Source organism: Eublepharis macularius, chromosome 5 (assembly GCF_028583425.1).
Source record: "Eublepharis macularius isolate TG4126 chromosome 5, MPM_Emac_v1.0, whole genome shotgun sequence".
NCBI classification, from domain to species: domain Eukaryota; kingdom Metazoa; phylum Chordata; class Lepidosauria; order Squamata; family Eublepharidae; genus Eublepharis; species Eublepharis macularius.
The window spans coordinates 164,149,752-164,174,292 of NC_072794.1; the positions used below are offsets into that span (position 1 = coordinate 164,149,752).

Sequence of the window (24,541 nt, forward strand, 5' to 3'; positions counted from 1 at the left end):
TTAAATGAAAACTGGGAATTCAGAGAAACCATTGCACCTATTATTATGTGTACCTATTCAGAGTTGTCTTCCTCTCGTTCCAGAATGCTAGCTGGCAGGAATGGGGTGAGTCACTGGAAAACAGGGGATCCAGAAAACGTTAAAATTGTACAAATTAGGGAGCTACTTTTATATAGGTAAAGGCGCTGAGTCATTACTGACCCATGGGGGGGATGTCGCATCACGACGTTTTCTTGGCAGACTTTTTTGTTAGGGGGTGGTTTGCCATTGCCCTCCCCAGTCATCTACACTTTACCCCCAGGAAACTGGGTAGTCATTTTACCGACCTTGGAAGGATGGAAGGCTGAGTCAACCTTGAGCCGGCTGATAAAAACAAATTTCATTGGAGGTGAGAGTGGGAGGTGCCCCTTCAGTCAATTTGAAGTAAGGTGTTCCACCTTCCTGTGGGCTCTCCAACTTCAAATCCTAGGCCTCCATATATATCTTTTAATATGCCCAGCATGTTTGGTAGCTCTGGCCAGCACTCTGGTGTTCCCCACTAGATATCTCACAAAAGTTTCCATGAGAGACCGGTATGGTGATCTGTGCATCATGGTATATTATATGTTCAGATTTGTACTGAAAGCATGACATGCAGCTTTTAATGGCTAGATTTGCACTACAACCCAGGACCAATTCGCACAGTCCTTTGTGTGTCTAGCTGCCAGAAGCAAAACACTGGAGAATCTCAGACTAACTTGTCTCTGTTAGCTGTTAAGAGAGCATTCTATGCTCGTATTGGATTACTCTGGGACAATTGCCCTGTTCTAAGACTCTTGAAATTGCAAGTGTGTAGAACAGCTGACTATCATTCACATGAGATGGAAACTTTACTAAGTTTTATTTTAAAAAAATGCATTCCTAATGCACCTTGGAGTAGTTAACTAATGTTTGAGTCCAGTAGCACCTTAAAGGCCAACAGGATTTCCAGTATATAAACCTTTGAGAATCAGAGCTCCTTCTGTCAGTCACAAAATGCTTGCATCTGACGAGAACTTTGATTCTCAAAAGCTTATACTGTGGAAATCCCTGCTGGTCTTTAAGATGCTACTTTTTGCTCTTTTCTCTACAGTAAAGGAGAATCTTGCTCCTTTACTGTAGACCAACATAGCTACCACCTGAAACTAACCAACATTGTTTGTTCCAAAGGGGGCAGCTGCTTCTTCCTGAGGAAACCTTGACCCGAGAAGGTTCCAAATGGGGACTGGCTGCGTGAGGACCTCCAGAAACTTTATTTTAGGACTCTTTTCTCCCTTCATGCATGGTTTTTATGGCTGCTGCGACACCCACTGCAGAAGCGACAGATTAGCCAATTTTCTCTCCCTATCCCCTACCCCTTTATGGCTAATGGTAATTTCAAGAAGATTATTCAGCTGTGAAACACCACAATTTTTTTACAAAAAAACCCATTTAGTTCTTTGCCTGATCCAAACCCTAACCAAGTAACATTGTGTCTAGCTTATTTAGTAGCTTGGTCTTTAAAAAATTACCTTTTTGACTTGAACGCTTCTAGAATAAAAATTTATTTTACCTTTTGGGGTGCGTCTGTAGTAAATTCTTGAAAGATTTGTATAATATTGAACTTCAATTGCCAGTTCTTATCCATAGGTTCATCAAGCAGCAGATTTGTATAAGCATTCGTGTGTGTTTAAAAAAAAAGACAGAAGGACATATTTATTGTATAGCCTCCATTTATGTATATACCCAGCAAAATACACTCATAGAACAATTTAACGTGGAAAAAAAGACCTTTGTAGAACACTTTGATTTTCTTTGGGGCCTCTGTATAATTACACAGGTGACCACTTAAAGAAACCCAATTACAGTTAAACATTTTTTTTTCTCTCTGCCCAGGAAGAGCTCTTATATAGGGGGAATTGTAATACCTGCACATTCTTGATGAGGTATAGACAGCCTGTCTCTTTAATGCATGTTTTAATCTGTTGCCTCCTCAAGAACCCTACCCGGAAGGAACATGCATGGATGTGCACTGTGTCTCTGTATACAGAATAAATAGTGATGCAATGTACTTCCTGGCTACTTAGCAATGGAAGGCCTCTTATGACCAAATGGCAGGCATTTTTTTGTGTGCATGTAAGATGCCGTCAAGTTGTAGCCAACTTGTGGCAAACCCCATAGGGTTTTCAAAGCAAAGGATCAGCATAGGTGGTTTGCCATTGCTTGCCTTCCTTGGTGGTCTTCCATCCACGTGCTAACCAGGGCCAGCCCTGCATTTGCTTCCAAGAGGTAATGAGATCAGTCGAACCTAGGTTACCCAGGTCAGGGTGGACCATTTTCCTAGTGCACTTTTTAAAAAACTCTTTAATGACAGCAGCCTTCCTCTTTTCCAGTAGAGGGCAGCCTTAACCTAGTAATAAGGCCAATGTTTTCCATAACAGAAGGACAGAGGTGGGATATCCTCCATGCAAACTTTGCAAAAAATTATCCTTAGGGAGGATAAAGCAAGTGGGGTATGGAACACTGTGAATTTCTAGCAGCATCTGGCTTCCTCCTCAATATATAGGCCCAGGCTTACGTGGCAGCTTCTTGTGCTGAAGCTGTGAATTGTGTCAGTCTCAAGGGAAGGATTTAATGTGTTTAAAAACCCTTTACTTATATATGTTTTGAAGGCTCCCCAGCAAGGCACCTGACATCACAATTCTAGGACTCCTCCTCTGTCCCACCAGTCCAGCAGAAGTGGTTAGGATGGGCGCAAGGGCTACTGTGCCAACATGGAACTCCACTTGTGTGACTTGGCTGGCAATCAAAATAATCCCCTCCAATGAAGCCAAAAATGGGCAGAATTGTACTCCTGAGTCCAGAAGCCTTTCCTTCATTTCCCCTGCACCACCACATACCCTAAATGTGTATTTGGCCACTTTTCTTAACCACTAGTGATAAATATGCAATGCTGTAGCTCACCGCTAGGGCTGAAAGGGAGTCCCCAACGCTGTGCTGTTGGTGGTGGGATTGTCCAAGAAACAGCAGCCGCTGCCTCCTTTTATGAAGCTGCCTTATACTGAGTCAGACCATGTCCACCAAGTTCAGTATTGTCTATTCTGACTAGCAGTGGCTCTATAGGGTCTCAGGAGGAGGTCTTTCACATCTCCAGCTGCCCTGGTCCTTTTAACAAGATGGCAGGGATTAAACCTGGGACCTACAAAACAGAGGCTTTTCCAATGAGCCGCAGCCTCTTCTTTCTTTCAATTTCCTTTTACTAGAGTTGCGCAGAGGAAGAAAATGATTCTTCCTACCTTTAATATTGCTGAGGAGTAGAGATGGGCATGAACCAGAAAAAAACAAACCATGAGGTTCGTGGTTTATTGCATTTCACGAACCACGAACTTTCACAAACCTGCCCTGGTTCGTGAACTGGTTCATTTGGTTCATGAAAATGTCACATCCAGGTCAGCAAATTGTCACTTCCAGGTCAGCATAAGGCCTCTTCCGGGTCAACAGAAGGTCTGCAGGAAGTCCATCCCCTGTTGCCTAGGAAATTGATTTATCAGTGCCAGGCAGTCTGCAGTGACGACCCAAAAAATGAACCAGCCTAAAGTTCATGGCGGTTCAACAGGAATGGGCTCTGATGAACTTTGGTTTGCGAACCGACCTGGTTCATCACGAACTTTGGTTCCTATTTTGGTTCGTGCCCATCTCTACTCAAGAGGGTAAAACCAAGTCTGTGGTATGCTGGAGTGTTGCTGGGGGAGGAAATATTCATTCCTCTTGTTTCAGAGCACTTTGTGGTATGCCTTGGTTGGTCTCTCATTAGATTGTTTTAAACCGTTAAATGGTGTTATGTGCTAGGTATGCCTACTAAGGCTACCAATCCCTTGGTAGCCTTAGCCTTTGGGGGCTGTAGTGGCAGTCTCTGCCACCCTTCTAGGAAGTACAAAAAAAAAAGCAATTTTCAAAATGCAGCTTTTAATGATTTTTAATTTTCGAAGTTTCATGAGAGAACTTCTGGGCCTTGTAGACTCCTCCTTTCTTTCCCCTTCCAAAAGAGCATTGCTAATCACTTTTGAAGACGTTGTTCATCGTATGTCTCTCTGTTCAATGGTTTCCACTCTGCTATCAGGATCCTATCTCACAATGGGCCTGCACAGGAACTACATTGTTTATGCGGATGATCTGTTACTTCCTGGATCAGCTATAAGCCCTTGGTGCTGCTGGTGTGGGAAACAAGTGCAGGTTGGATCCTGCATTCTGGTTCTGCAAGGTCCCTTCCTGCATGCATCATGGGCAGCTTTTGTTTGCTGCTCCCCCTCCCAGTGCAAATCTGTGTTGCACCCACTGAACTTAAAGAGCCCCACTGGTTCAGGCCAGTGGTCCATCTATTCCACAACTTGTCTCGTCTATTGGCCAAACTTGTTAAACTGGAGGACCAAGAGGGCATAGAGGCCAAGACCTTTCCCTTGATGTCTCCTGGCGTTGCAATTCAGAGGTTGACTGCCTCTGAATGTGGAGGTTTCCTTTAGTCACTATTGCTAGTAGCTACTGATAGACCTCTATTCTCCATGGATGTCTAATCCAATTTTTAAAATAGTCTATTCCTGCTTCCATCTCCGTATTCTCTGGTAGTGAATGCCACCATTTAATTACTCGTTGGGTAAAGATCAAGGTGGTTAGCCATGTTAATCTGTGTGTAGCGGTGGAAAAGAGCAAAAATCCAGTAGCACCTATAAGACTTCTTCAGATACCATCAGCCAGAGACATCTCCAGGTATCTGAAGAAGTGAGCTGTGACATAAGCTCCAACCCTAACACAAATTTTGTTAGTTTTATAGGTGCTACTGGACTCTTACTTCTTTACCCAATGAAAAGAGCATTTCCTTTCATCTGTCTTGAATCTAGTCTCCATCAAGGTCATTGGATGCCCTACAATTCCAGCATTTTGGGAAAGGGATAAAAGGTGTTCTGTCCCCTCTTTCTTCCCATAGCATAATTTTGGAAATCTCCATCAGCCCCACCTCTAATCATCTCTTCTCTAAACTGGAAAGTCCCAGACTCTTCAGCCTTTTTTCATAGAGGTGTTCCAACCCATAAGCCATCATGCCCTCTTCTGTACTACTTGCATCTCTGCAGTATCCTTTTTGAGATAAGGGCCATTTCCAGACGGCTTACCTGCCTCCGGAACGTCGCGCCATCTTGTGGGGAAAACGCGGAAACGCAACGTTGCGCAAAACTTGCACGAGAAAATGCGATATTTCGCGTTTTCCCCGCAAGATGGCACGACGTTCCGGAGGCAGGTAAGCCGTCTGGAAACGGCCGGTGTCCAGAACTGCACAGTGTTCCAGTTAAGACTGCACCTTAGTTCTGGATAGGGGCAAGATAATATTGCCTGTTTTATTTTCAACCTCTTTCCTTATGATCCCCAGCGTAGAGTTTGCCTTTTTCACTGCTGCAGCACTCTAGGTGGAGATTTTCATTGAACTGCCCACTATGACCCCACTATGAGGTCTCTTTCCCTCTCAGCAAGTTCAGACCCCATTAATGTGTACATAATATTTGGATTTTTTTCTTCAAGTGTGCAGCACCTTACATTTACCAACACCGAAATTCATTTGCAACATGTTGCCCACTCGCCCAATTTGTGGAGATTCTCTGGGAGCTCTTCAAAGTCAGCCTTGATTTTCACCATCCTCAATAATTGTGTCACCTGGTAACTTGGTCACTGCGCTGCTCATCCTACATTCCCACATTATTTATGACCAAATTAGATAGCAGCCGTGGCAGTACTGATCCCTTTGGGACTCCGTTGCTTAATTCTCTCCATCGGGAAAACTGTCCAATTTATTCCTGTTCTGTTTCCTGCCTATTAACCACTTTTTCATCCATAAAAGGACCTGTCCTTTTGTCCCATGGCTGCTAAGTTTGCTTAGGAGTCTTTGATAAGGAACCCTGTCAAAAGCTTTTTGAAAGGCCAAGTATACAATGTCTACTTGATCACTGTTATTTTCGTATTTATTTTCTCAAAGAACTCCAAAGAAAGGGATTGGTGAGGGAGAATTTCTTTTTGCAGAAGACATGTTGATTCTTCTTCAGTAGACTTTGTTACTCTGTGTTCTAAGCAGGGCTTTTTTTCCGGGAAAAGAGGTGGTGGAACTCAGTGGGTTGCCCTTGGAGAAAATGGTCACATGGCTGGTGGCCCCCGCCCCCTGATCTCCAGACAGAGGGGAGTTTAGATGGCCCTCCGCGCCACATGGCGCGGAGGGCCATCTAAACTCCCCTCTGTCTAGAGATCAGGGGGCGGGGCCACCAGCCATGTGACCATTTTCAAGAGGTTCCGGAACTCCGTTCCACCACGTTCCCCCTGAAAAAAAGCCCTGGTGCTAAGTAATTCTATCTTTGAGCACAGAATCTATTAATTTGCCTGGGAGATATGTTGGGCTAACTGGCTTGTGATACCCTGGCTTGGTGTAACATTTGCTGCTCTCCAGTCCTCTGGTACAAGGGCTGATACACTGGTTAGTGGGAAACACAAATTTGAGATAGTTGACCAAAGAACTCTCAGGTATATACCATCAGGATCTGGAGGCTCCCGGGTTTTTAATTTCCCCAACGGGTCTAGAACTTCATCTCTTGTCATCTCAATTTGACTCCGTTATCCTGATTTCCTTCCTGAAAGAATTGCTTTTGGCCTGAGTACATGCCCCCCCCCCCTACTTTCCTCAGTGAACACCTGTGCAAAGAATTCTTTTGACTTCTGTGTCATCTCCCCATATGCCGTTAGCAATCTTTTTATTCCTGGTCATTAAAAAGCCCAACTGTCTCTGGCTGATTTCCTGCTCTGGGTATATTTCAAGAAATGCTTATTGCTTGCTTTGATGCTTTTAGCAATCTGTTCCTCAAGTTCTCTTTTTGCTTGTGTAATTTATTAACTTACATTTTTTTTAACCAGATCCTGTGCTGCCTTCTGTTCACTTTGTTGGAGCAGACCTTCTACTTTTTAAGAGAAATATTTTTACCTTTTATGCCTTCCTTGACTTGGGTTGTTAATCATACAGGCATTCTTTTAGACTTGGCAGTACCTGTCTTATATACCTCCTGCATATCTGCCAAGAATGTATACGAGGTCTTCCTCTGGTCTCTGAGAGTATGGGAAGTTCTTTATTGCTGCAATGCCAGTGGGTTATTTTGCAGTGTCCTTGACTCCCAGCTGAAACTGGCTCGAAATGTATCCTTCTTGAGAACCAAAGATAAGTTCATCTTTCTCACTGTCTACTCTAAAACAATGTCTCACTCCACACACACACACCCTATTAACAGTCCTCTTTCCCAAGGCGGGAAGATTCCCTATAACTAACATTGCTAGCCCCACATACGTCACTTCTGCCAATTTCCACTGTCTGAGCACCTTGAACTGAATGGATCTCTAATAAAGTTACTTCAACTGGAACACCTGTGTGTTAACTGTGGAGAACTTGGGGGTCTAACTGCCAGGGACTGACAGTACCTTTCCTAACCCGAGGAATGTATTTTATCTGGGCTCCAATTAGTGTGGTTTTAAACAGCTTCTAGACCACCTCTAAGGATTTGAGTGTCTCTTTCAGCCTCCTTCTCACTAGTCCCCACGTCCCAAGTCTGGATGGACTGCATGTTGTACCCTGGGAAGGGCAGTTCTGTCACTAGCTCCTGAATCCATGACTGCTGGAATGTGATTGTGTGATCACCAGCATCTATTGGCTATTGCCTGTGGCGTCACTAGAGATGGTGAACAGCTCACTGTCCTCACCTGTACCTTTTAATGTTGTGGCTTTCTTGTCTTCCGCAGCTGTACGCTACAATGTTAATTCTGCATACTTTCCCCCTTTTCAGTTCAAAGCAGCAAGGCTGGCTTCTATGTCTGTGCACAGCTCTTCTGTTTCAGGAACATTCCTTGGAAGCCTGAGGTTCATACGCTGTGTAAAATCAACTCCAGAGGGGCTCATTCAGCTCTATTTTACAAACGCACACACACATTTGAAAACAGTCGATTGTCTGCTCTCGCCCTCCCTGCAGTAGCGAGGCCTTCCATCATGCAGGGCCCAGCATATCACTGTATTGGTCATTTGGGGCTAGCAGGAAAGAGCAGCTGACAATCAACTGGTTGAAAGGTCAAAGAATAGCTGTGTATTTAAAGCATTAATTTATTAGAACAATAACAAAGAACAGAGAATCATGCTAATTACAAAAAAAAAAGTCTTCTAAAAGTTTCCAAGGTAGAGTCCTTGCTCAGTGGTATTTCTGGATTGGCCTATGTGCCTTTGCTTTGCATTCAGCTTGAGGGCCCTACATGTAGTTACGTGATCCACAGGAGAAGCCAGGCCACGGAGCTTAATTTGGGGAAGGAAAAGACCGAAGCTCTCCGTTCAGACTGGCAAGGTGCTGGTGGGAGCGTGTGCATGGTTTGCACTTCTGTGAGGCTGGGGAGCAAGAGCCTTTTTTTTTTACTACCGTGGCCATTAGATGACTGCTACACGAGGGCTCTTGACTTAATAGGGTATTTGACCAGTCGATTGGCCAACATCCCAATCGCAAAATTGAAATAAAATCTTTTCTTGGGCAGGAGGAGTCGTTAAGAAAGTCTCTGTGATATGAACGATGCAGATGTTTCTTACAGAAAAGGCACACGATGGCCAGAGAATCATAACACGACATCGGATAGAAAAGTAGGTGGTCGTAGAAAGTGCCGTCAAGCCACAAGTAACTTGACAGCAACCCCTGCTGGGGTTTTCAAGGCAAAAGACTGTCTAACAGAGGTGTTGTGCCATTGCCTGCCTCTGCATAGTGGCCCTGGTCTTCGTTGGAGGTCTCCCATCCAATTACTAACCAAGGCTAACCCTGCTTAGCTTCTGAGATCTGATGAGACTGGGCTTGCCTGGGCTATCCAGGTTAGGGCAAAAAAACAGGAGGGTGCGGAATATTATGCTGAAAACTTGAGTAATTTTTTTTAGATACTTTTGTATTCTCAACGGCCACAGTCATGTCTTCGGACAATGGTCCAGAGGGTGGAAGTTTATGCTGCTGCATGCATTGACCTCCCCAAGGGTCAACTTTTATAATAATGTCAATATCATCCAGTGATATGGGATTCTCGGGTGTGGTGTTACATGCAAAATTCACAAGAGGCCCAGCATTCAGACCAGGCCAGTGGGAAAGAGGAAAGCTAATGTTCAGCTAGCTCCAATCACTTGGCTGATTCCGCACACTTTGGATAATGCACTTTCAATGCAGTTGATCAATCGTTCGAGGTGGATTTTTGTTCCACACACAAAAAAATCCGTTCCAAATGATCTATAAAGAGGATTGGACATGCATTATCCAACGTGTGCAGAATCACTAACTGTTGGTAGCCAAATGTAACATGTGACACGAAAGGCAACCTGGTAGTGGCTGCAGCAACTCCAGGGAATTGTGATCAGTTGGGACAGGACTGTAAAAAATGGAATAAAGCTGGCTGGATGTGAATTGTAAGGAAGGAATAGTAGTGATGGAAGCACTTCAGGGAAAAGGAGGAAGTGGCAGTGGGGGAGGCTTTTATTAAAAATGGGGAAAGTATGTGATTATTTTTTTTACAAGTAAAACCATAAACCAGCTCTTTAGAATGCGGTTGGGTCCCCAAAGCTCAGAGGAAAAAAACTGGAGGGGCTAGATCAAGCTGGTAGGCTTTCTGGTGGCCACCTCTGCTATAGACCTTACCAGAAGTGGTACGGAAAACTTTTTTATCACAGCTTCAAGGGTTGCCCACTCTATCCTCTTCTGCTGGATGAAGAGACCACCTCTCTCTCCCAGGGCTCCCATAGGTGGGTGGCATGGGTGAAGACTTTAATAACATACGAGACTACCAGCCACTTAAAGGCTCATGGTCTGCAGGACATAGCCTGCACCATCAAACGCACCTTTTCCCTGCCCTTGGAGATTTGCGGCAATGCAAAGTGCAGAAGGTAACAGTTCTCTAACATTTGTGCTGATGTGTTTGGAACTGGGGACGGCCATAGGGAGAGTTTGCAAAATGTCTTAGATTCCATGCCTAGCCTCTCTAAGATTTCAAGGAATGGAACTGAAGAGGTGTTTACATGGCCGCAGAAGGTGACTTGGTAGAAGACAGCTCTTCGTCCAGAACGGGTTTCATGCAACACTGTTGAGTCTAGTCACTTCTATTGTGTATCATCTTAATTTCTCCCATGGGTTCCCAGACTTATCTAATTTGCTTTATTAAGTTTATCCAGTTTGTTTTGTCAGGTGACATTAAAACACATTTCCTTCTGAATGGAATGAGATGAATTAGTTGTCCGTTACATCTTAAGTGCCTGAAATCCGAGGAAGTGTCCACTCAGTTACAGATTTCCTGGGAAAGACATTGGCGGGAGGGATTAAAGGGTGAGACGAGAAGTGGGTGGGAGTTGAGAACAGGGTTCTAATATTCCTATGATACCTAGAGAAAATAACCAAGGAACTCGAAGCATAACCAGTCCCTTTTCTGCACCAAGAAACTGCACGGTGAGGGTATTTTTGTCCACTTAAAAACAAAATATATATATGCCCTAGAATCACCAGAGCCCATGTCAGTTGCTTTTACAGGTGGTTTCCAGGAAAGAGCTGGTAGAATCAAATGGAGATTTTTTCCAAATGTTTTCTTCCTCTGGTTCTCAATGGAGTTGGGAGAGTGGAGGGTTGAGATACGCTTTCCATTTAATTCACTCATAGCAAAAACTGCAGGTCATTAATGAGCCGGGCCGTTCACATGGCGTCAGAAAGGGAAGCTCGCCATTAAAACCAATATTTCGGCCCCGGCGGCTGCTTGTAAAGTTCAGTTCTGTTTGTGTCCTTTTAAGTGCAGCGCGTTTCCCGTAGCTGTTCTGTGGCCGCTGCTATACATCTGAAACCATTGGCGTGCAAAGAGGTCCTGCAGCTCTTTACACAGGCATATGATTTCTGCCCAGCCAGCCTCTTCATCCTTCTTACTTATGCCGGCCTGTGAAAAAGGAGAAGGAGGGCAAAGAAGCTGTGTGAGAGCACACACCCTAAGGTGACAGCTTGGATATCTTTAATCCAACCCCTGTAAGAGTTTATTAATAAGTAACATTTATTGTTCATACAGAGCCATGGAGTCTTCAAAGCACTTCCCATATACTGTCTTGTTAATCTTGGCAATAGCCTTGCGACATAGGCTAGTATTATCTTTGTATGTAGTAGCTAAGGGTGGCAGCCGTGACCTCATACATTCAAACCTCACCTTTGCTATGAAATCTACAGGTAGCCTAAGGTAAGCTGCTATCAACCTGAGGGCTCCCATCTGCAGCTGGGACATAACAGCACTAACCTATCTAATGTCTTGGTCACATCGGAGGGTGATGCTGCTATCTGACATAACCTCAAGATATGACATTTATATACACGGAATGTTTGTTGCTCTGCAATTGCACTTTTAGTGTTTAGATCTGTGGGACGCCTTTTTGGAAAACACGCAAGTGCTTTCCCGTCCCTGCTTCTACTTCCACCCACCTTCTGGGACTGTAAATCAAACCACTGCCGAGGCTTTGCATAATTCCCTCCTTGCAGAAACCTCATGAACAGAAAATCAATATTTAATCTCTTACCCCATCCATCCAAATGAGGTGACAGTAGAGAAGGAATTAAATTCTGGACCCCCCCTCCCAAATCACCTTCTTTTAGCAGGTAGGTATTGACCTCACGCTACTTGGGGAAAGTTTCAGCTGTAGCCACAAAATTTGTGCTCCTTCATGCTGGCAGAACAGAAGTCTTACAAGTGACAATTCTCTTGGAGGGGTAGAAATGCCCATCTCCAAGTGGCGCCTGGAGATTTCCCAGAATTACAGTTACAGTGTACAGAGATCAGTTCCCCTGGAGAAAATGGCTGCCTTGAAAGGTGGCCTTAAACCCTGCTGAGATACCTCCCCTCCCTAAACCCTCCCTTCCTCTCCCCAGGCTCCACTCCCCAAATTTCCTGTAATTTCCCAACCTGGAGCTGGCAATCCTAGAGGAGTGAGGATTCCTACAGCACAAAGCTGTAGTCACTCTCCTCAACCTGCAATCTCTCATCAGAACATAAGAAGAGCCCCACTGGATCAGTCCAGTGGTCCATCTAGTCTACCATCCCCTCTCACACAGTGGCTAACCAGTTACTCTGGAGGGCATAGATGTTGAGGCCTTCCCCTGCCATTGTCTCCTAGCTTTACTGCCTCTGAACGTGGAGGATCTGTTGTCATAATGTTTACACTACATGGGTGTGCAGTGAGCGATGGCGAGTTTTCAGTTAGGTGGTGAACATGGATTATACCTGGTGTGGGCTTGCATGACTAAAAGCTCATTTATTAAAAAAAAAAACACCCTGCACCAAGAAATGTAGAATGCCAGGGAGAAAGTTAGACTGGCAATCTGATCCCTGACTGCTAGCTTTCTATGTGTGTGGAATTTTATTGTACAGTGGAGTACTCAGTTAGGGGGGACCCCGCCTCTGTAGTTCGGAGTGGTACAGCCTGGATGCAGGTTCCCGTCTCTGAAATCTGAGGAGTGCCCAAGGTTTCGGTTAGCAGCTATTGTAGCCAAAAGGCCATTTTTACTAAAGGATGGAAGGTGGTAGGCCAAGGACCTTGACATGCTTTGCTTCTGGGCACCAGGCAGTGCCACGGGGGGAGAGAGAGATTTGGTCATTTGCCACTGACCTGTATTTCTAGAGCTGATTTATATTTCACCCAGGCTGGGGCACCTCTTTGTGTGATGAGGGATCAGGGGTGGGCTTTTTCTTTCCATGGTGCATGCAGTGCAATGTGCACATAAGTTGGGAGCTCCAGGTGGATCTATGCTCACATTATGTCCTCCTTTTCCTCAGGGAAATAAAGTCCCACGTGTGGGCCTCTGAACAGAGGGCACCCATCTCACACGTTATATATGGCGGGGGGGTATGAGTGTGTACATTCTTCCACCACCACACAAAAAGATTATCAGAATGGCAAGTCTAGGAACTAGACTTATGCTTTTAAAGGCATTGTTGGCACAACAGAGAATCCCTGCATCCCAATGCTGTAGAATGCCTTTCCCCGCCATCAAAGAAAATTACAGATCTTGCCCCACAAACCCGGGACCCTGGGATGAAACAATTGCTACTGCAGAGTGCAGAGCTTCCATGTCAGAAACGAGATTTGACTGTTTCCTTCAAAAGTCTTCCTTTTTTCTCCGTCTCCAAACGAGCAACCAGTTCTAGCCATGCATCCCCAAACAGTTGCAAGCTCCCACTTTCTGCCCCCTCTCTCACCCCATCTAATTTTTAAGCACACCAGCAGGCTGCAATCATCCCTCGGGCAGGGTCCTTTCCTGGCAGGTGCTTTCTGGGTCTATTGCCGCTTAGTGTCCATGAGCCTAGCCTTCTGTTCCAGAAGCTAATTAAATGGCAGCTCTCCAGCGGCCGCCAAGAGTGGGCCCTTCTTTGCAGAACTAAGAAATGTGGCTTAAAAGAAGAGGGAGCAGTTAAAATTCAGTGGGGGAAGTGAGCATTAGGCACAGTGGCATAAATTTCCTTTCTTCTCAGCCCTTTCTGCCTAAGTTAAATCCCTCACTGCTCATGAAAGCGACGAGCTATGCCAAATTAACTCATCCTACAAGTTCCCTCTTGCATTGGCCACGTGATCTCCAGAATACAACAGGAATGCAATTAGAACACTAGCAGGCTGAAGAGCGGAGGGGTCCATGCAGCGAGTTCAGAGCACAGCTGCAGCAGCTGAGCGGCAGGAACGCAGGGCTGGTGTGAAACATAACTCTTCTGGCTGCCAGCAAGTTTCTGGGCATTATTTAAAATGCAGGTCTGGACCTGATCTTTCCATACGGCTAATGCCATGCACATAGTTGGACTAAAGCTTGTAAGCATTTTATACATTAATTACTAATGATGATCATCAGGATTTTTTTTTCTGGGAAAAGAGGTGGTGGAACTCTCAAGAGGGAAATGAGGAAGAAAAACACGGGATTCTTTGAAATATTATTTTCAAGCACTATTGCCAAGTATTTTCAAGAGGTGCCGGAACTCCTTTCCACCAAGTTCCTGCTGAAAAAAAGCCCTGGTGATCACTAAGTAAAACACTTTTTATTGTTTTATTTTACTATCCTATTTTACTATTTATGTGTCATGATCTTAAGCCAACAAAAGAGAAAGAGTCCAGTAGCACCTATGAGACTAACAAAATTTGTGGTCGGGTATGAGCTTTCGTGAGTTACAGATACCATCTGAAGACGTGAGTTGTGTGACTCAAGAAAGCTTATACTCTCCCACAAATTGTGTTAGTCCTATAGGTGCTACTGGAGAAAGATCAAGATGGGTAGCCGTTTTAATCCGTCTGTAGCCGTAAAAAAGAGCAAGACTCCAGTAGCACCTATAAAACTAACACAATTTGTGGTAGGGTATTTGTTAGTCTTATAGGTGCTGCTGGACTCTTGTTCTTTTCCACTGCTATAGACAAACACGGCTACCCAGGGCTTTTTTTCAGCTGGAACGCGGTGGAATGGAGTTCCAGAACCTCTTGAAAATGGTCACATGGCTGGTGGCCCCGCCCCCTGATCTCCAGACAGAGGGGAGTTTAGATTGCAATCTAAACTCCCCTCCGTCTGGAGATCAGGGGGCGGGGCCACCAGCCATGTGACCATTTTCTCTGAGGGCAACCCACTGAGTTCCACCACCTCTTTTCCCAGAAAAAAAGCCCAGCGGCTACCCATCTTGATCTTAAGCAAACAAAATTTTGGCTTTGGAGAACAGCAGACATGAAACACTGGCAGCTTTCCACTCTGTCCTTAGCCTCATAATGCCCAGTGCTGCTCTGAATTACACCATGGCCATCAAGGCCAGTTGCCACAAAAATTATGCCTAAAGCAACATTCCAAGTGAATATGTCTTCCTCAGACAAAGCAACTGAAGAAGGTCAGAGTATGCCAAAAAGTGTTTCAGGAAGACCGCTGACATTTCCACGTTCCCATTCTCGGACATTGCGATCTCCAGCCCTGGAGTCCCCAGTAAGGCCACCTGGATGCTGCTGAGCCATACTTACAGGTATGTCTGCTTGAACAAAAGGTTGGAGGGCTTTTCATTGACATGGTAGAGAGGGAATGGATCAAATCCACCAATGAAATCAACTGAAAGAAAGAAAATCAAAACTCAAGCAATAACGATGGAGCAATTAAATGAAAACAAAGGGATGGTGAAGATGGCAAAAAAGGGGAAGCGGGGCACGAGACCATGCAAAGGGAAGTGATGGCGAGGAGAAAAGGGGCTCATCAGCCACGTTTGAGCACGCGATCGTCCTTTAACTTCCTCCCAGTGAAACAAAGTGGATGCAACCACGGCTCACTTCCACAAGGGTGTTTGGGTTCAGCTTGGGTCTGAAAAAGCAGTGGGCTCAGAGCAGTGGCCCCCAACCTTTTTGAGCCTGAGGGCACCCTAGACTTTCGGATATAGGGTGGTGGGCTCAACCACAAAATGACTGCTGCAGGAGGAGGAGCCAAGCACCAAATGGCCACTGCAGGAGGTGGAGGCACGTACTCATAGGAAGCCGAAGTGCAGGGGGAAAGAGAGAGATATACTAGAGAAGGTAAGTGAGAAAGAATAAAACCAACACTGCGGTGGCAGCTATTTTAATCTGCACAGCCAATGGGATCTTCAATGGCTGCTCAGAAATCCTGATCCGCAATAGCCCACCCTGGCCTAACCTACTTTCCAAAAACCCTTGGCAGGTGCCGTGGTGCCCATCGGCATCATGTTGGGGATCCCTGGCTTAGAGTCACCACACAACATCTTGGTGTATTTATTAACCTTCTGCCTTTCCCCCAGCTGTGGTACAACTTTTTCAGAAAGTTTGCAGTCAAAGCCATATGGATGTCGTGCAGAAGAAAAAGGGTGGATTGTCCCCAGTTCTGTTCACGTTGCTGCCGCTTTCCCTGTACTGTTCCTCGTGGCCACCAATTGTCCTCTCTCTCTGCCAGATATGTTGCTATAGTTTACTGATGGGGGTGGGGGCAAAAACCTTCCGGTGGTTAGGGTCGCCAGGTCCCCTTGCCCTCCCAGCGGGAGTGGGGGAGACCTGGCTCTTTCCTCCTCCTTCCACGCACGGTCCCATGGCTGTGGGGTGACGTCACTGTGCAGACGTGCATGCGCACTTCACAGCGAGCCAATTTGGGCCTCAAATGGGTCCAACTCGGCCCGTTTAGGACCCAAGTTGGCCCGCAGTAAAGCGTGGGAGTGCTCTCAGGGTGGCATGATGACGTTAATGATGTCATCACGTCACCCTGGGAGTGCGCCTGGGACGCCCCTACCCATGCCTTCCTCCCCTGCTGGCCAGGTAAGTGGAGGCGGGGGGGGCAGAGAGTGAAAGCGGGGGGATCTCCCACCCCCACAGGAGGAATGGGATCCTGACTGGTGGTGCCGGAGAGAAATGGCAGCCATGGGGCACTGGGGCACAGAAACAGTAGGGGGGAAATCTGCCATGTGGATGTTCCACAAGGAAAGATTACAAGACGGTCTAACAAAATCACCACTTCCAAAGTATTTATCATATCAATTGCCATTCAATTAACTGTAGTTTCTCTTTAAATACATATATTATTTTATACAGTCTTCTTCTCATAGACCCATAAAGTGCCAGTGCAATGCAAAGATATAAACAGTGTCCACAACCAATACTGTTCAGTACAACTCCACAATATAGTTTGTTGGTCATAGGGTTGTGGATTCAAGATAGGTCCAGTAGCATGCAGATGGAAACCGCCATCTGACGGGATGACCGGTTGGGGTCCCCTTTCCAGAGTCTTTTTCAAAGATGGAAGATAGTCCAGCATGATTTTCAATATTTATAGACTTCCATTCAGTTCACCAATAACATAACGCCAGGTGCTGCTCCAAGAGAAGGCTGTTGTGGAGTTGTAGTGAATAGTATTGGTTGTGGACAATGTTTACATCTTTGCATGGCACCAGCACTTTATGGGTCTATGAGCAGAGGACTGTATAAAATAATATACGTATTTAAATAGAAACTACAATTAATTGAATGGTAATTGATATGATAAAATACTTTTGAAGCGGTGATTTTGTTAGACGGTCTTGTAAATCTTTCCTTGTTAATTCTACTCAAGACCCTCCTTGTTTGTTACATATTATGTGGATGTTCCACAGCAATGAGAGCCTCGTTGTCGCATGGAAACTCCCATAATTAACTGGGGCTAAATGGAACAGGCTTTTACCACTCTCCCCAATCAAGCATGAAGACTCCCCCTGCCTAAAGAGCCTTCCTCTGTTGGTCCTTTTGAACTTCTTCCATGGGCGGAAGGCTTCACACTTGACTGATAGGGGTGGCAGCGTGAAAAGCCATTAGCTGCGCATTGGAACTTGATTTTTTCCCCCTTCAACTCTAACAAGAGGGAGTCCCACAGGCTCCCTTCTCCTTTCTAACGCCCTGCCTTCCTCCAAACCCACCTTAAGAGGTTTGACAAACGGGCTTCTGCATCTCTAATTATTTCCTGCTTCATATCAAAGGAACATTTTAAAAGAAGCCCACAAATGGAAGAGAAAATTAAAAGGCAGCTCCAATTTGTTCGGGTCACTGCAAAGCTTTACTGCTGGGAGTGTGAAATATTGATGTTTGTCGATGTTAATTATTGAGGACGGCATTTGGGGCTTGGCATCCAGGAAGAAGGGAGGAGCTGGGAGGTGAGAAAGGAGGATTGAAATTAGGCGCAATGAATCTGTAGATAAATCACCCTCCCTGCAATTACATCTTTTTTTTTCATTCAATACATAATGAACTTCCTCCTGAGAAATAAACAATTTCACACACACACACACACACATCTCCCAGATGGAACCCAATCTCTTCCCTATTTCAAAGTCATTTATTCCAAATATACTTGCATACATTAAACAAAAACAAAAGCCTGTATTCCCTCAAAGGCAAAATTCAGGGAGGGGGAAGAAAATTTTTCTCCTACTTCTTCCAGCCATTAGTCCAGTAGAGGCCTGTTGCCACCTTGTGCATCAGATTTTAAATGTATCCATTTTTTTAATGAATTGTATCTGATTTTTATGAATTTTATCACAGCCTCTCACCGAGGGTTCCTCCAAATTCAGCAAAGAGGAGGCCTCTCCTTTGCTGATGCTCTTCTAAGAAATGGTGGAAAGATTTAGGTTTCCTGTGCCGAATGAGAGGTAGGACTAAGTGGCCTAGAACAACCCCTATGATACAACGCTAATATGTCAGGATTTCTTTTTAAAAACTTTAATCCCGTCACCCTTTCAGAATATTATGTTGGGTCCTGGGATGGCGGAGTTTCTAGTGGAGTTTTACAGTGATTGTTGGCTGGTTTTAGAACCTCTAGCTTGTTTGGTTTAATAAGCTCTGTGTTAGCATTTCTTCCACTCTGTATTGGACTTCTGCTGGTTTTAAATCCTTACAAATTTACATTTATATACCATATTGCATTGTTTATTGAAATGTACTTGAAACTGACTGACTGCATAATCCACCTTCAATCTCAGAGTCTCGCTACACAAGGCATCTTACAGGGGGACACACAAGGGTAGGGAGACACAATACTAGCCTGGAAGGGTAGTTTAAAAAGACAGAGCCTGTGGAAATTACTTCTCAGAGAGTTTGTTAATTTCATCTTCAGCTCTGGGAAGAGGAGGTGAAATTGACAGAGCCTTCCTGGAAGAGAAGATGAAATTAACAAACCCTCTGAGGAGCGATTTCTGCCAGCTCTGTCTTTTTAAACTACCCTCCTGTAGAGAGGTGAAACTGACAGAGTCTTCACTCTGTCTTTTTAAACTATGCTTCCTCTACATTGCATCTCCCTACACTTGAGCGTTCCCATGTAAGATGTCTTGTGTAGAGAGACTCTCAGTGAGAAAGGTGGACTATAAGTAACATAAATAACTAAAAGTAAATAAATAAATATACTTAGAATCTGACCCAATGTGTTTTAAGATAATCTGGTATGATTCTTTGTTTATCTCTCCCAACAAGGACTATAGAGGTATATCAGAATCATGGGCCTATCCCAGTGTGGAACAGTGGTTAGAGAACAAGGCTGACTGGGAAATATGACTACAGGTAACCCTTGGTTTGCCCTGACCTGGATAGCCCAGGAGAGCCTGATCTCGTCAGACCTCAAAATCTAAGCAGGATCATCCTTGGTTAGTAATTGGATGGGAGACCTCCAATGAAGACCAGGGTTGCAGAGGCAGGCAATGGCAAACCACCTCTGTTAGTCTCTTGCCATGAAAACCCCACCAGGGGTCTCCATAAGTCAGCTCTTACTTGAGGGCTCTCTCCACCACCAACCCTTGGTTCAGTGGCAGAGCATCTGCTTGGCATGCAGAAGGTCCCCAGTTCAATCCCCGGCATCTCCAGTTGAAAGAATCGTGTATGATGGGAAAGACTTCTGTCTAGACCCTGGAGAGCCACTGCCGGTCAGGGCAGTCAAGAGTGAACTTGACAGGCCAGTGATCTGCCTCAGTACTTAGGCTGACCAAGTTGCCTGCCTAGACCTCAACCACTGTCATAGACCCGGTGGAACATCTCCGTCTTACAGGCCTGGCGGAACTATAACAAGTCCTGCAGGGCTCTAGTCTTTGGGGCCAGGAAGCAATTTTCTCCAGGCCAGTTCGTCCAAGGATCCTGGAGGGATCCACCTGGGCATGGAGCCATCTTTTTGGCCATCTGGGCATGGAGCAGGGGGTCACTGGGTATGTGTGTGTGTGAAGGAGGTAGTTTAGAATTTCCTGCATTGTGTAGAGGATTGCACTAAATGACCCCGGAGTTCCCTTCCAACTCTATGATCCTATGCATTCACGTGAAGCTCATTGGGTGACCTTGGGCCGACACTTTATCTTGTTCTATCCCACCACACAGAGTTATTCCGTAGGAAAAAAATGGGACCACCCCATCTGTGGATGCCACCCTGAGCTGAGGAATGAGTGTCCTAATGAGTCCAAGCGTAACTGGTTTATTTTCAAAATTGGTTTGCATCTGATGTGTTACTGCAATGGGCAATGGTGGGGAGGGGGAGGGGACTTTCATAATGGGCTTTCCTCATAACAGTGGGTGAGAGCTTTTGCTGGAAGCTATCATATACTTCCTTTGCTATTGCAAAGTAAGGTAATTTGTAATGAGGCTTTGGCAATATGCAAATAGGGTTCAACTTAATCAATACAAAAAAGGAATGATGGATCAACTGAAATGCATCAGCATGCTGAAAACCCTAACAGGTCATTTCCCAAAGTTATAATATATGGCACTTCACTCTGCAAGTCCAATTCCATCCCTCCCTCCCAGGCAACTTCCAAGCCCTTGGCATTTGTCCCTGCAGCAGCATCAGATATTACGCCTCTGGCATAGAAATAAGTTGCCCTCTCTGGCCAGTATGTTTGGTAATTTGCAAAATAATGGAGTTCTGCCCCCCCCCCCCGGCTCTTTCCTTGCTTACAGAACAGAGTCTTGATGGAGGAAAGGCAGTGCAAATGTTCATTATGATAGATCTTAAGATGTTGTAAATTTAAAGGCCATATTCGGTGCAATGTCGATCAATAAAACCACTGTGAGGAACACAGCTTTTTGACAGCTCCAAAGAGTGATGGCTGGCATAAGCTATCCCTTTTCCCCAGCTCCATAAGGCACCTCCTGTAAAACACACACGCGCGCATGCACACACACACACACAAGGCCTCATTTAGCAACTGGATTTAATACAATGTTAATGGATGCCAATACTTATTGAGTCAACTTATACTATTTTAGCGTATCATTTGGACAACGTCAGGCACTTCTAACACCATCCTAAGCATGTTTTCTTAAAAGTAAAGGATAATTTTCCAAGCAGCACAGGAAGCCAATTTGGATTGGGACAGTGGCATGGGGAGAAGAGGTTCCAACCTTCCCCTGGTGTTATTTTTCCAACCTGGAGCAGCCCCGGGAAGTATTATTTGCTCCACTGGGGGATTAATGTTTACTGGCACACGTGCTTTGGTGGTTTACGCCTTGCAACTAGAGATGGGCACGAACAGCATTACGAACTGAAAAAAACCCACGAACAGCCCAATCAGCTGTTTGCGAACAAGCTGTTCATGAGGCCCCACTCTAAACGAACAGGTAGTTGTTGCAAGCCTCGTTTGTTGCTGTTCGTCAAGCCAGACAATCTGGCACCTACAATCAATTCCCTTGGCTACCGGAGACAAGGACTGCCTGAACTCTGTCTGAACTCCTGCTGTTGCCCTGGAAACCCCGATCTAAGCCCAATTTAGCTTGATAGGCAGGTCTTCCTTTCAAGTGTGGACTGGAGCTCCAAATTTGTTACAAGAGGAAAAGACTTGCGGGGAGGGGGGCTCCCAGCTCTGGCTTTCAGGGAGAGACAGCTGCTGTTAGAGAGACAGGGTGAGTGCACTGGAGCTTGAATTTTCTTTGTGTGTGGTACAGTAGGGATCTACCCCTTCAGGTTCCAAGGCTGCTGCCAAGCTCTGGACCCAAGCTATTATTTATTATTGGTACATTTCCTGCTGCCTGCTCAGGTAGGGTTTCTGGGAGTGGTGCAGTAGGGATTTTGATGGCTGGAGGAGAGCCTGCTGGCACCCACGAACAACAAACAATGAACATGTTCATGACAGGATCATGTTTGTCAGTGTTCGTTGTTCATGGGTGGCAATGAACAACGAACACCATGTTCGGTTTTTTTTCTGTTTGTGCCCATGTCTACTTGCAACTCACAGCCTGGGAGAAGTTGTTTTCCATATCAGGTGCATCTTGCAGCAACAAGATTTGCCTGCTGCATTGGCAAGAAACACATCTGTCAATCTCTTCCAGGGCAAAATCAGAAGTCCGTAAACATCTCTTGAGGAGTTCACTCCGGGTGACTTCCAGGTGAACATGCGAACAGTCATCTCAGACTTTTTTTGACGCCAGATTTAGATAAGGAGCTGCCACCAAAAAGGCCACACCAGCCTTCGATCTCCTCTCCCTCTCCCCAGTTCTACCAAATAATCCCCAAATGGGACAAGACAATCCCAGATCGGGACAAGTTATCATCTCACTGCAAGATTCCAAACCTGTCCATTTCTATCACCTGCTATTTGCATAAGGACAAAGAACTGAATCCAGCTGATTCATTCCATTGACAGCGCAGTTTTCCTTCTGCAAAGAGAGCCTTCCTCAGATACAAGAGGTCCTGGCATCCAGGGACGGCCCCTTGCAACAAAGGAAAGCGCCACCGCTAGCACAACAGATCTGTGGAAACCAGCTTAGGAAAATTAGCAGCCTAGTCCCATGAAAGTGTATCTCCCGCATCTTTCTCGTTCCAGGCTAAGTTGACTGAACATCCTTCCTGCAGTTTTTGAACTGCAATGACCATTTCACAGCCACGGCACTCCTTGAGGTTACAGTAATTGAGCAACAAACACATATCCGAGAACGGCCCCTTATAAGCTCCTTGTCCAACAGGTCATCCTGCCAGCCGGAGGCTTCGGGCGTTTCGGTCTCGGAAGAAAAGCATTGATCCATCCCCACTGCAAGGGTCTCCGTCGATGGAATACTTACAGCTGTCTTCTTCTTCTGTAAAAACACTGACAACGTAACAGGCGTAGACGAAGCCCGCCAGCTGAAAAAGACAAGAGCAAAGAAAACGAGTAACGCCGCTGTTTATTGAGCCAGTGACTGCTTTGTGGCAATGTACATTGCGTTGTGCACATCGGACTTTGGAACGGCATCGTCTTTGCATTTGTGTCTTCTGGTGACTCTTTGGGGCCAAATCACTTCGAAACTACCCCCGTTCATACAAAAAACTTACAAGTAAATATACAAGAGACTCTTTAAGGGTTCATTGGTTTTTGTATGAATGGTGGTAGTTTCGGAGTGATTTCATCCTCTCCACCAGTTGGACTGTTTTGCAACAATTGCATGTGTATTTATTGTGATATTTATTGAACTATTTACTGATTTATTGAATTATTGAACGTATGGTTAACTGTTGGTTGTATGTGAATTGTTATTTATTACTGTGGAACACTGTGCACTTTGTCATTTTAATATACTGCAAAATATTTGGAAATTAATTAACTACCTTTAACTATACATTCCGGGAAGTGTGGTTTGTAATATCCGTTCCCACTCAGAGGTTGGCAAGCCTACTCAAAAGTGATGTCTGGTCTACATATTCAGCAGAATCCTAAAATGGAAGATTAGATATTACGCTAATTCTAGTTGCAAGTGGGTGGGTATCTATATGTCATTCCTGTTTTATTAACTATATATACATTTTAATACTGTTTCAAATGCTTTTAATGCCTTCACGTTCGCTGCCTTGAGGGCCCTCTTGGGGTGGAAAGGCAGCATATAAATGTTTTAAATAAATAAATAAAAATGTTGAATGCTCCCCCGTGTTAGATCAAACCTCTTCTTATCAGTTTGGAGCCAGTTTGGTGTAGTGGTTAAGAGCACGGGACTCTAATCTGGAGAGCCGGGTTTGAATCCCCGCTCCTCCACTTGAAGCCAGCTGAGTGACCTTGGGTCAGTCACAGTTCTCTGGAACTCTCTCAGCCCCACCCACCTCACAGGGTGATTGTTGTGGAGTAATAATAACACTTTGTAAACCGCTCTGAGTGGGCATTAAGTTGTCCTGAAGGGCGGTATATAAATCTAATGTTATTATTATTATGTTATTAATCAGCCCCAGCGACGCTGAGCAGTAGAAGATGGCTTGGAAGGTTTAGGAGAAGGGGACATGCAACAGAAACTGGGCCCACGCACAGGGGCTCCACAGCTAACTATTCAATGATTCCAGAAAGGATTCCCAGGAGGTTTGAAAACCCCTCACCTAGATCTACCATCCCTCTAGAGCCACGTGAATTCTATTCTTAGAGAATCAAGGAAGCATCTCTGCCTAGGCAATCTTAAGCCTGCCCTGGCCCCTGCCCTCTGGAACGGCCTGCCTGAGGAGGTCAGGAGAGCCCCCACGCCAACCTGCACATGGGTGAAATCAACAGCAACCCATACACAGGCTTTCTCTGTGGTGGCCCCCACCCTGTGGAACAGCCTAACTGAGGAGGTCAGGAGAGCCCCCATGCTCCTGGCTTTCCGCAAACAATGCAAAACTGAAGGTCTTTTTCTCAGCTAAGAGGGTGGTATTGTAGGAAAGGGGTCCCAGATGTTTCCCTAATGAGTTAGGAACCATAGAGTTTACCCTTATGTTGCCTTACATATTATCTGTTGCTTTAAATATGTACTACTATATACTACCTGTTAAATATTGAGCCTTGTGCTCATAGTGATCTCAGCCAGCAATGATTTCAGGTCAGAACAACATGTTTATCGAAGGCCAGAAGAGACAGACAGACCACACAAGCTCAACGTGAGCCAAATATATACACTCACAAACCCCGCCCCGATAATAACCAACCACCAACAGTAACACACACCCTAGATCAAAAAGAGTCCAGTAGCACCTTTAGGACTAACCAACTTTATTGTAGCATAAGCTTT

General features: G+C 45.2%; 1 protein-coding gene across 1 annotated transcript in view; it reads right to left on the reverse strand.

Moving 5' to 3' along the window:
* Window positions 1-10,218: 10,218 nt before the first annotated feature.
* NKAIN4 (sodium/potassium transporting ATPase interacting 4) overlaps window positions 10,219-24,541 on the reverse strand; it is a 146,519-nt gene continuing 132,196 nt past the window's right edge. The window contains exons 5-7 of the mRNA XM_054980545.1: window positions 22,601-22,661; window positions 15,077-15,161; window positions 10,219-10,995 (exon numbers count right to left, since the gene is read on the reverse strand). Of these exons, the coding sequence (XP_054836520.1) occupies window positions 10,986-10,995; window positions 15,077-15,161; window positions 22,601-22,661 (156 nt within the window). The 3' untranslated portion in view covers window positions 10,219-10,985. The remainder of the gene's footprint in view (window positions 10,996-15,076; window positions 15,162-22,600; window positions 22,662-24,541) is intronic.